Raw genomic sequence first — 11,857 nt, forward strand, 5'->3', positions numbered from 1 at the left:
TCCAAGAGCCTCAGCTCTAACCACAGGCCCACAGTGCCTCCCCAAGAGCCTCAGCTCTAACCACAGGCCCACAGTGCCTCCTTTCCCACTCTACCTCTACAAATACAGTAAGTCACTGCCACCCTGCCTACCTCATGCTCAGCTCTGAGCAGGAGCCCATGCTGCCTCCCTCTCTCCTAGCCTTAGAACAGACAAATATATTGTACATCTTCCTCTTTCTTCTCCTCTTGTGAGAATCTGTGCGTGTTTCTCCCAGTTGTTGCTCCCACGCTATCTGTACAGCCTCAGCCCCTGTCTCCCTCTCCCTTTCTCTCGGCGCAGTGTAGGTGGGTGTTTAGCTCTTGCACGTTTGACAGAGTCACTTTTCATTCTCTACGCATCCCAGACAAACAGCTAAAAATAGCGAAAAGAAACGCCCGAGAGTGTCAGGAGAGCTGCCTGCCGCCTTCTCTCAGCAGGAAAGAGAGGAAAGAGGTCTACTTTTTATAGCACTGCTGCCCAGTCCTGTGTCTGTGCTTGTCGTGTGCGCAGCTGAAAAAGTGATGATCACTTCAGGTTTTTCCATTGCTTTTAATCTCACACCCACCCAGGCTGGGGTCCAGACTTTGGCCAGAGCTTCTGCGCCCCCACAGGAAGACACGCCCTCCCATGATCCTCCTCTGACACGCTACGAGCTCCGTGTTCCCTACCGACGCCACCATCAGTGATGCCGGACAGGACCCCTGTCCCAGCTGCAAGTCGCAGCAAACCGGAGCTGAGACTGGAGACTCGTGGCACAGGTCAGGACTGTGCCCTAGACACAACGTCACACTCCAGCCAGCACGTCTTTAAAGGGCAGGAGGACACTGGAGCACCTGGAGAAAACCCACATGCAAAAGGGAAGTGATGGAGGGAATGCAAACTCCACTGGTGCCCCAGTAAAGAATCGAGTCCAGGACCCAAGCGCTTACCCTCCAACCACAGAGCCAGCAAGCAGCTCAAGTCTGGCAAAAGTGTGGCTCATCAGCCACCAAACCAGTCTAAACAAACAGGCTTCATGTAATCCCTGGCTACACTGGCACCCTGACTGGAGTCTCTCTGATGCCCTCCTGTACTGTATGGTGCTGTCTGCAGGAGATCAGAGGCGCGTGTTGTGATGCAGGCAAAAAAAAAAACGTGCATGCTGTGATTTCCCAGCGGAAATGTAATGTCAATGAATTACTTAGAGAAAAAAGGGAGGCTGGTTTATCTTCCACTTGGTCCTGCAAATCAGGCTAAGAGGTCTGGATGTTCAAGTGATGTGTTAGCCGGAGACAGATGGTTCAACCTCCAGCTCTGCCAGCCTGTGACGTAACTGCAGGATTTTATATTTGAAGAGGGGGGGCAGGGACTCCAATGGGGGGGGGGGGCATTTCTAAATGATATTATTTGTCTTATAAAAGAGGCAGCACCACTCAAATGTCATTTCTGCACCAGCGACACGGGCGACCCCTGCTTGACACCGCAGATGAGGCAGCGGAGCTCGGAGACCCGACTCTCGCGCGGCTCTCACAGGGCAGCGTGGGAATCAGGCGTTTCCGTTTCTATTATTCTCACACCCACCGAGGCCGGGGCCTACACTAGCAAGCCAGGCTGCGTGGACACTGTAAAAAAACACGTAAGACTCTCTGTAATCGTTTCCTAAGTTTACCGTTTCTAGTACTGGTAAATCTACGCCAGTATGGGGATTTTAACTATACCACAGCAGGAGGTGCGGCTGCTATATTTCTCCCAGGCTTTGCAAGCCCTCTGCTTGAAAGACTGAAAACAAAGAGGAGGGCTTTCAGGACCGGTCACTCCACGGGGACAATGTCACCTCTGCGACTCTGCAATCAGCCATCCTCGCTGGGCTGTGCTGCAGGAGCAGGAGGAGGAGGAGGAGGATGATGATTAATAATAATAATTTCCGATTCCCCACAGCCCGCCTCAGCGAAGAGGACCTCCCCAGTCTCCTACCCGGCCATGACGATGAAGAAGTCCAGCCGGTTCCAGGTGTCGCCGAGGTAACACCGCCTCCCAAAAATCCCCAGGGCTACCATCTTCACCACCATCTCCAGCGCGAAGAAGATGTAGATGAAGGCGTCGAAGGCCTGGGGGGGGCAGACAGAGGACAAGCAGTGAAGCACACAGACAAAAACCAACACACGCCAATCACAGTGCTGGACAGACCCACCCCCCGCCGCGGCACACCTCTTACAGCCCATTCTTGGTGCTATTTTATTTTTTTTACCTCCGAGCCTCTTGGCGCATGAATTCAAACCCAGCGACATGGGATTTTGCAGGTGTATCACCACTGTTTTTACCACCAGACCCCAGCGGTCAGGAGGTGACCATCCTCCCTTCAGGAGAAGCACAGGGAGTCCCTGCTCTTCCCACAGAAGGGCTCCGCGGGCTCCGTCCTGATTTTGCACAGCGGCCACACACAAGCTCGGCTGCTCTGACCGCCTGGCTTCTCCCTTTCCTGCTCCGTGGCGTTACCTGAACGCTCCGAGCCGGATTCAGAAGCGCACGCCAGAGATCCGCGCCGTTACGGCCGGAGGTTGTCCAAGAGGAATACAGTACGCGCACGATTCACCGCGTTCCAGATGGGCCTGTTCCCAATTTTTGCAGCATGTTTTCACCATGGACCAGAACAAGTGTCTACATCTTTTTTTTTTTTTCATCTCTTTCACAAATTAATCCCCTGGGCCCGACTATGCAGTCCCGTCGTTAAAGTCTTTTCGTTTTCATTGGAGTCTCGTTTAACTGCTGCAGATTTTCTGAACTGTTAGTTTTTTTATCATCGCTGTTCTTTCCCAGCTGAGCTGCCGCGCAGAGGTCACGAAGAGCAGGCATTCACGTGCTCGGAAATAAAGAAAGGGGAAAGAGGGGGGCTAGACTCAAGATATTAAATACTGTAGCTTTCAAAGGCGAGAGAAAAGAGACTACCTGTGCCAACTCAGATTCCAGCGTCTTTAAAAATATGAACGATATCCAATTCAGCTACTGGTTGGTGCAATTAAGGGGTCGCATGACGTCACTGAGAGCACAGCTGGGAGAGGAGTCGGAAGGCCAGGGAGGCGTTGCCCTGCCACTGAATCAGTTCAAGCCTTTCCAATTATTCTGTCTGTCCATTTTCTGACCATTTCACCCAGTACGGGGTAGCAGGGGAGCCAGAGGACATCCCAGCAAGCAACAGGCACAAGGCAGGGTTCACTCTGGATGGGAGGCAAGTCCATCCAGGGCTGACACACACACGCTCACTGGGCCAGTTTTCCCAGAAGCCAATCAGCCTGCCCCTTTGGACTGTGGGAGGAAACCAGAGCTCCTAAAGTAAACCCACGTGAGCCTGGAAAGAACATGCAAACTCCACCCAGACAGCACCCCGGGGTCCGGAATTGAACCCAGGGCACCAGCGCTGCAAGACAGCAATGCTGACCAGTGCGCCACGGTGCTGTCCCTTTTCCCAAGCCTCTCTATTTTTAACCCTTCGACAGCGGTGTGAGGTTCAAGGAGCACCGCAGAGCGACTCAGGGGAACGTCTCAGGCTTTTGTTGCAGTAATCCGCGCCTTCAGTTCCAGGGCGCTGCAGTGAAACATGAAGGCGCCTTCAAAACGCGCCCAAAGGCGAAACAACGAGGGCCCCGACACTTCATTAAAACCCGCGAACAAAACCGCCTGACGACTATTGTAAGAAACCAGGCAGGGTACTGGGCTGAGAAAAAAAATAATTGCTGCTGTGTGTTCTGGAGTCTCTGTGGAGTGAGCAAAGGAGTGACTGCAGGGTCTCATTTACAGTCGGCAATCCCCCGCTGTCCGAATTATACGCGTCTTCTGAACTGCCTTGCTGGGATAGGCTCCGGCTCCCCCGTGACCCTGTACTGGATACAGCCGTCAGAAGATGGGTGGGCAGGCAGGAGCAGGCTGATGCGTGAGCTAAGAGCTTGTGAAGGGTGTGGTCTTCTGGTATAAGCAAAGCTTAAGGTTCAGATAAAGACGTACAGATAAAGATGATCACATACAGCATTAGCAAAACATTATGGGGGGCCTGTGCAGAGCAGTGGGTAAGGTCGAGGGTTCAAGTCTCAGGAGGCACAGCTGTGGAGGCTTTGAATGAGGCGCCTAGTTCAAACTGCCCCTGTTGACACCCCGCTGTACCACGCGTCTCCTGGCCATCACTGTCGACCCGAGTCTGCTCTCCCTTGACTGGTCTTGTCACACGAAGGGTTACAAAGATGGCGCTGGCCGACAGAGGAGGTGAATCAGGGGCTACAGCTGTTTCATAGGGAGGCCCTGAAACTTCCCAGTGTTACTGAAAACTTAGTTTGCCCCTCAAAAGACAAAACACGCACAAGGTTCCTTCGCTTACCATCTTCTGTCTTCTCCCCTTTTCTTTACCGACAAACAAAACGCCTTTGAATTTTTTTCCTCTCTCCCGAGTTGAACCTCAATGTATTACGCTGAACCTCGCCGGCGCTCTCGCTGTTCCCGGGCGCCTCGCTGGCGGAGACGCCGGCGGACTGCGCGAGCAGCGCCTCCCGTGTCAGGACCCACGACTCCGCTCTCGCCGGACACACCCTGCCAGGCTGCGGCTCCTGCCCCCGGGGGGGGGGGGGGGCACGTCTGCGCAGAGGAAGATCCTGTGGGACCAGCGTCCGAAAATCGGCAGGCTGGGGAAGGGCCTGCAGATCGAAAGCTTAGCGGCCGAGAGAGAGAGAGAGGGAGAGGGAGCTTTCCTGTGCAGCGGGACTGATCCGGCGAACAATAGTTTGTGCGATGCATTGTTGAAGGTGTCACATCTTCCCCCGGAGATTATTGATTGGATTATGTGGTCCTGATTCGCTTTTCTCTCGCGAAAGGCGAGAGCGGAGCCACAGCCAGCTGTGTGGGAGAGATGAGGTGACTGGGGGAGGTGGGGGAGGTGGGGGGGGGTGCTTCCTTTCCCAAGACAGCTCCCTTCCTGAGCGAGGGAGCCCACCTGCCTCTTCTCTCCTGCAGGGCGCCCCCTTCAGGCCATGGGGGAGAGCTGCGCGGCCTGTGCTCGTGAACCGGGAACTTTGAGGAGGGGCAGGTGAAGAGGAATTTCACTTGCTCACCAGTCAGCGGCTGAGGCCGGGGCCTGGGCTGAATTCTGGCCGCACCAGGCAGGTTAAACAAGCACCAGGAGCACCTGAAGGACATTAGCAGTGCCTTTTCTCTGCGTGTTGAATTACCCACAGCTGAGGGTCCTACTGCAGAGAAGATTCTGCAATCGAGCAGATAAACACCGCCAAAATAAAAACAGCTTCAGGCAGGAATAAGAGATGTTTGTTTAAAACTGAGAAAAGGACAGGGTGAATTTTAAGACAATGGCAATGCATATGCAACAAGACACACGAACACTCCCACGGTTGCACAGCTCTCAAACAACTGGAACAATTACTGCAAAACACAGTAATGAGCTGCCCTATGAAATTTTAATTGTGTAAATTCACGGCAGTGTTTTCACACCTGCAATGTGGTCTCACAGTGGCTGTGCAGTAGCTGTATTTGTGCCCCACACCTTCTCTGCGCTCCCCTGCATAGACTCATGGCAAAACCCGAGTGCCTGTGCAGTGGCTGCCTCGTGCCCTCCCTGCAGACACACTGACCCCTCCAGGACCAGGACTGGACAGCCCTGCTGCAGCCACACTGACTGACCCCTCCAGGACCAGGACTGGACAGCCCTGCTGCAGACACACTGACCCCTCCAGGACCAGGACTGGACGGCCCTGCTGCAGACACACTGAGCCCTCCAGGACCAGGACTGGACGGCCCTGCTGCAGACACACTGACCCCTCCAGGACCAGGACTGGACAGCCCTGCTGCAGACACACTGACCGGCCCTCCAGGACCAGGACTGGACAGCCCTGCTGCAGACGCACTGACCCCTCCAGGACCAGGACTGGACGGCCCAGCTGCAGACACACTGACCCCTCCAGGACCAGGACTGGACAGCCCTGCTGCAGACACACTGACCCCTCCAGGACCAGGACTGGACAGCCCAGCTGCAGACACACTGACCCCTCCCTTGTCTCTTTTCCCAGTTTCCACTACAAACTCCAGCTGTAACACAGGACGTGTGATTTACTGTACTCTTGCTGGCATTTTCAAACTGAAAAGGATTCACGCTCACGATGCTGTGGAGGGAGGCAGAAGAACGAAGCACAAAACCGAAAGACTTAACACGAGGCTTATAACTTCCAAACCATAAAATGTATATGGTCCCCACGACCTCATTGATACAAAACAAATCCTTATGCATTTTTTTCCAGTTGATCAGTAACTGTGAAGCACAGTCGCGAAGCACTTTGAAAAATCCTTCCACAAAAGACGCGTTTCAGAATTAACTTACGAAATGGCGACCTGCACGTAATCCACTTTCCCCTCTTTTAATTTCCCAGGCCATTTGCTTCCCACACGCAGCAGCTTTAATTTGATCATCTGAGGTGAGAACCTTCTCTTTCTCCCTGGCTTCTGCCAGTGTGCACAGTTTAGTCAGTGCAGTTTTCTTGTGTCACTTCATTAGAACCTGATAAAAGTGCCGCTTAATACAGAGTTTTGCGTCATTACTCAGCCTGTCTATAAACACAGTGAATACGAATGCTACTAAATGGCGTGGATATCACTCTGAGGCATTCAAAGGGATTACTGGATACAGGAGGCCCTGATCGATGCTGAAATTTCGAAGGCCAGCCTGTCACTTCTCAGGTTTTTCAGCTGCCCGGGAGGGAGCTCGGACATGGGTGCCACCACACGGTCGCTCCAGCCGCCCCTGCCTGCGCAAGAGTACCTGGGCAGCGGGAGTCTGATCTCCTCTGACGAATCGTGTCGCCCCCCCCCCCCAGGCTCTGGCTCTGCCACCGATCCTCAATGTGTCACCCCAGGCCAGCTGCTGGACCTCCGTCCTCCAGATGAGCTGCAGGATCCAGGGGCTGCCGTGAGGGGCTCTGCAGCACGCTGGATAAGTGTCAGAGGCATGACTGACGGCCACCTGCTCCTCCACGCAGAACGCCCGGCGAGGTCGCGGTCTTACCGGCAGGCACTGGGCTGCCAAACACACGTCACAGAGCTCGCGCTCCGTGCTGCTCGGCAAGGGCCTCCTCGTTGCAGCCCCCCCGATGGAAAACCCCCACACTCGGGGTGTCCCAGTTCGATGCTGTGATGTAGCCCTGCAGGAACAGAGCCACCACCAGCAGCCTCACCCTGGGCAGGTGCAGGAATCATCCCGCCTAGACTACCAGTTTGATCCCGAGAAACTTGAGACACAAGAACCAGCTTCAAGGAGGTTTCGGAACAGTGGGTGACACCTGCCTTGAAGGGAACACTGGAAACAAACAGCAGCCTCCAACTGGTGTGAGCTGAGAGGATCTCAGCACTCACACCTGAAGGAAATCTCTTGCCCAAGCAGCCTGGTCATCTGTTAAACCTCGTCTGATCTGGAGCTTTGGAGCAGGAGTCAGCAGCCCTGGTTCTGGGAATCCACCTTGTGGATCTGGATCTACAGAAAGCTGGGTTTGGCATGACCTGACTGGACCGTCACGTTGCAGGCCTGGTCCCTCCTGGTCAAGGATCTCAGATGAAGAGCACAACTCCCGTACCCACCACTCCAGCAGCAACTACCCCCGCCCCCCCCCCCCTTCCCCTGCCGGAGAGCTGGGGGACAGCCGGCAGAGGGTCCCGGTTTTAAGGGCTGTGCGGGCCGGAGAGTTACCTGCAGGATCTGGCAGCGGTCCGAGGAGCAGTCGATGTTCTCGCAGGGCTGGTACATCCCCAGGGTGACGCAGTTCAGCAGGATGACCATCATGCTGATGTGCTCGAACCAGGTGCAGACGGGGGCCGTTAAGGAAAAGACACAAGGGGGGAGAGAGAGAGAGAGAGACCATCCCAGCACAGAGAAAGAGAGAGACACATAGCCAATCATCCAATCATCAGGCAGGGGCTACCTCACAGTTTTTCCTTCTGATTTGATTTTCATTACACACTGTGCCAACTAGAGGCTGTTGTTGCTAAGGTAAAAGGGTTTGTCAACAGGAACAGATTCAAGTGTGTGTATGAGCGTCACCCTAAAGGAGTCACTGAACCTCCCTTGTGCTCAGACCACCGTACGAGCCGATAAACCACAGCCTACAAGTGTCTCGGCCACAGCAGATTTTGATGCATAGCCCTCCCACCCAGGCTACGCATGAGGCCTTGTGCCAAGCCCCTCAGGTACTTGAGTAATTATTATTACACGTTTTTAACAGCTTCCGAGAGGGCAGCTGTTTCGCCTGTTGGAGGTCTGTGCACGGTTTCCAACCTGGTCTCAGCTTGGGAAGAGGCCTCGTCTTTCAAAATCGGCAACGCTGAGCAGGAGTAATAAACGAGCGCGACCAGTGTCATTGTTCAATTGGCGTGGAAATACACCGTGGTAAATTTGCATGGCAATCTGGTCTACTGCCACGGTTTTCCCTTGCATTAAGTCTAATTGACCTCATTTTGGCTGCGCCACACACGGGCCCTCACTGTCCATACAAATCCGGCTGGGATTAGTGACTCACGCTGTTCTCTAAAAACCCTAACACAGCAAAAAGAAAAAGTCGCTTGAGCACCAGCTGACAACAGAAATCCATACAGGTCCCTGAGTCGATAAACAGGTGGAGAGTGCTTGAAACACTGCAACACCGTGGAAGCAGTGGGTGTTGTGGTCTCAGTGGGAGCATCCTCAGTGTTTCTGAGAGGGACACCAGCACATATGAACATGCAATTAGTGCAGTGACGCCGCGAAGAGGCGCAGTGCGGTCAGAACTGAGAACAGGAGGCACTTCTTCCACTAAGGGTTGCAGGAGCGTGGAGCAGGGTACCCAGCCATGAAGATGAAGCCGGCACCCTGCCTGCTTTCACGAACAGAAGAGATGAGATCCTCCGATACTGGCGATTAGCTACCAAGCTAGACTGGGCGAAAGGCCTTTGATTTCTGGCGTTCGTATGGTGCCACTGCTGCAGAGAACACCTGCACCACACAGGGGACAGACACTGACCAGCAGGCCACTGCCCTCCGGTCAGCCTCGCTCTAGGGGCTCGGAGACAGCGCCGCCCAGCACAGGGGGAAGAGGCCATCAGCAAAGCCAGGGCTTTGACACGGCCTGACACCAGGACTCGTGCCCTCGGGAGGGGAGCCGGCCCTCTCAGCCTCCTTTGCCGAGAACCTGGCCCCTGGCAGCCCAGCGCTTCCGACTGCAGGGGGGAGTAGGACTACACGAGAGTGCAGGAAGACGATGAAAGTGATGAACAGGGAGTTTATATCAAGCCGGCATCCCGCTGACAACCCCCTTACTTTGAATGCACAAACCATGGGCTGAGCACATCAATTTCGAATGATGTGATGAATAATTTAGTGGAATCCGATGGAGTGTCCACTGATCTGTAATGGGTGTGCCCGTGTCACCTAGGGCCTAGCATCCTGGTGCTGGTGTGACAGGTCACCTGGACGTCCGTCGCTGCTCCGAGCCACCCTGCTGACAGCGGGCCTGGTCTCCATCCCCAGTTTCCTTTATTTTAGCACTGAAAAGACTCCACGCCGCTTCGGAAAGCACGAATAATCTACACTGGCTCGATCCTCAGAGCGGCACTCGTCTCGAGAGGAAAAGAGAACAGAGCCCACCCCCGTCGCCGCTCTCGAGATGTGCGGAGGTGCGAGGGGCCGCTCTGGCAGGGAGCCGGCTGCTTCACTTAACCAAAGGAGCCACAGAACGGGGATATTTAATTAGGAAGCAACGTGGATCCAAAGACTTTTGAAGGATCGGCTGCTAAGAGGGACATTAACCTCTGGCTGAAAAGCACTGTAGAGACGGCGGGGGAGGGCCAAGTGCTTATAGCAGCCAGTCAATCAGACGGAGAACAGCACGCCGGTCTCTCGCCCTGACATTTAGATCGGGAGTGCCTTCCTGTAACTGTGTTAGCATCTTTTCTTCCTCTGAGCAACTCAGGCCCATTGGCCCTGGCCTTGCTGGGCAGCACTGTACTGTAGCTCTACTCCGATCTCGCTGGCCCTCGCTGGCCGTGAGCGAGCAGGTGCGCACGGCCAACACTGAGCTACAGGGAGTCCAAGCGCCGCTACAAGGGGCTGCGTCCCCCCGCAACGGACCGCACGCCCCAGATCTCCCCTCTCCTTCAGAAGGGGAGCTGCAGGCAGGCTGGTTTCCTGGGGGAGGGGGTGGGAAGAGGAGACGTCCTCCAGATCGTGGGTGGTCATCCGGTTGAGTTTTTGTCAGCAGGCTGCGGTCCGGTGCCGTCCATCATCAGCGCCACGGGCCGACGGTCACGGGGCACCCCACCTCCGGCAGCTCCCCGAATAACACGCCCGGGGTGAGACGTCATGCGCTGGGCCAGCGGCATCACCAGAACAGACCGGCTTATTTACTGAAACATCCCGTAAGCGCTCATGTTGATGACCTCTCACCCTTTAACTCGGCCCCCTGTCGTAACTCATCTACTCCACTGCCTTCTTGCCTGCTTTCCCTATGGAAACGGCAAAACCTCCATCATAACTCCCAGCTGCGATGTTACTGTTCCACACCTTCGCTCCCGATGTCTCTTCGACGGCCTCCCAGTGTAACCCGAGTATTGTACCGTGCTTTTACTACACTCCCCTGTGGTAATCGGACTGATCTACTCTGCTTTTACAGTGGCCCCTCTGCTGAAACACGAACGCCGTCTCCGCAGACATTGCAGACCCCTCACTTAACGCTGACGTGACACGGGCACAGTATTCTGCAGCTGCTGTGTCTCGACAGCACGTGCGCTCCCCTGAGCGGCTGGGAGGGAAAGGGCCTGCAGCCTGTGTCAGTCTGGGTTAATCACCCCACTTCATCACAGCCCGCCCGGGGCGCCCCAGCCTGCCGCCGCACCAGTCGGCCAAGTCCGTCTGGCAGCAGGTGTGAGCCCCCCCCCCCCCCCGCAAGAAATCTCTCCGGGTCTTCACTCCAGATGGGCTCAAGCGGAGCACGGGGCAGGAGGGGGGTGTGTGTGTTTCTAAAGGATGTGGGCCTGAGATGTGGGGAGCAGTGTTAGAAAGTGAGGGTGCTTCTATGGTTAGGATGCAGGTGTGAGTAGCAGTCCAGCAGTCCCCCAGTTCCAATATAATCCTCCTCACAACCCACTTGAAAGCATCGGGTAATTAACATGGGCTAAACTGCATCGTGCATTGATCCATCGGTCCGTTTTCTAACGGCTTCTTCCCATCCAGGGTCACAGCAGAGCCAGAGCCCGTCCCGAAAAGCAGCAGGCACAAGGCAGGGTTCTCCCTGGACAGAACACCAGTCCATTGCAGGGCACGCACAGACACACACACACACACACACACACACACACACACGAGGGCCAGTTTTCCCTGAAGCCAGTTAACCTGTCAGCAGGTCTTCGGACTGCAGGGGGAAACCAGAGCACCTGGAGGGAACCCACACGAACATGGGGAGAACATGCAAACTCCACACAGACAGCACCCCTGGTTGGGAATCGGAACCTAGGGCCCCAGTGCTGCTGGCGGCAATGTTGACCACGGTGTCACCGTGCCACCCAGCACTGGGCATTGATGTTACATGCAAGAGGTGACAGTATACAGCAGCACAGTCATGGCTGCAGATGGCACTGGCATCATCCAAATGGCACTGGCCAGAAAAACACCCCGTCCCTCACCAGCAAGCCTGGCAAAAACGCTGATCGGTGCGTTAGACAATGTGCACGCTTGTCCGAAGACATCGTCCGTTATCCATAACTGATAATCTCCAATACCAGGACATAAGCACACGTACAGCACAGGTGTGTCTTATCATCAGCAGGGGAGCTTGTTGGTGCTGCTGGA

The 11,857-nt window shown here is 55.1% G+C and overlaps 1 protein-coding gene across 1 annotated transcript in view; it reads right to left on the bottom strand.

Annotated features, from left to right (window-relative positions):
* Positions 1-7,837, bottom strand: part of LOC148821631 (voltage-dependent T-type calcium channel subunit alpha-1I-like) — a 70,250-nt gene extending 62,413 nt beyond the window's left edge. The window contains exons 1-2 of the mRNA XM_088930502.1: positions 7,730-7,837; positions 1,975-2,108 (exon numbers count right to left, since the gene is read on the bottom strand). Coding sequence (XP_088786628.1) covers positions 1,975-2,108; positions 7,730-7,822 — 227 coding nt within the window. The 5' untranslated portion in view covers positions 7,823-7,837. The remainder of the gene's footprint in view (positions 1-1,974; positions 2,109-7,729) is intronic.
* Positions 7,838-11,857: the final 4,020 nt, after the last annotated feature.

The sequence above is a fragment of the Atractosteus spatula genome, chromosome 13 (assembly GCF_055471065.1).
Source record: "Atractosteus spatula isolate fAtrSpa1 chromosome 13, fAtrSpa1.hap1, whole genome shotgun sequence".
NCBI classification, from domain to species: Eukaryota; Metazoa; Chordata; class Actinopteri; order Semionotiformes; family Lepisosteidae; genus Atractosteus; species Atractosteus spatula.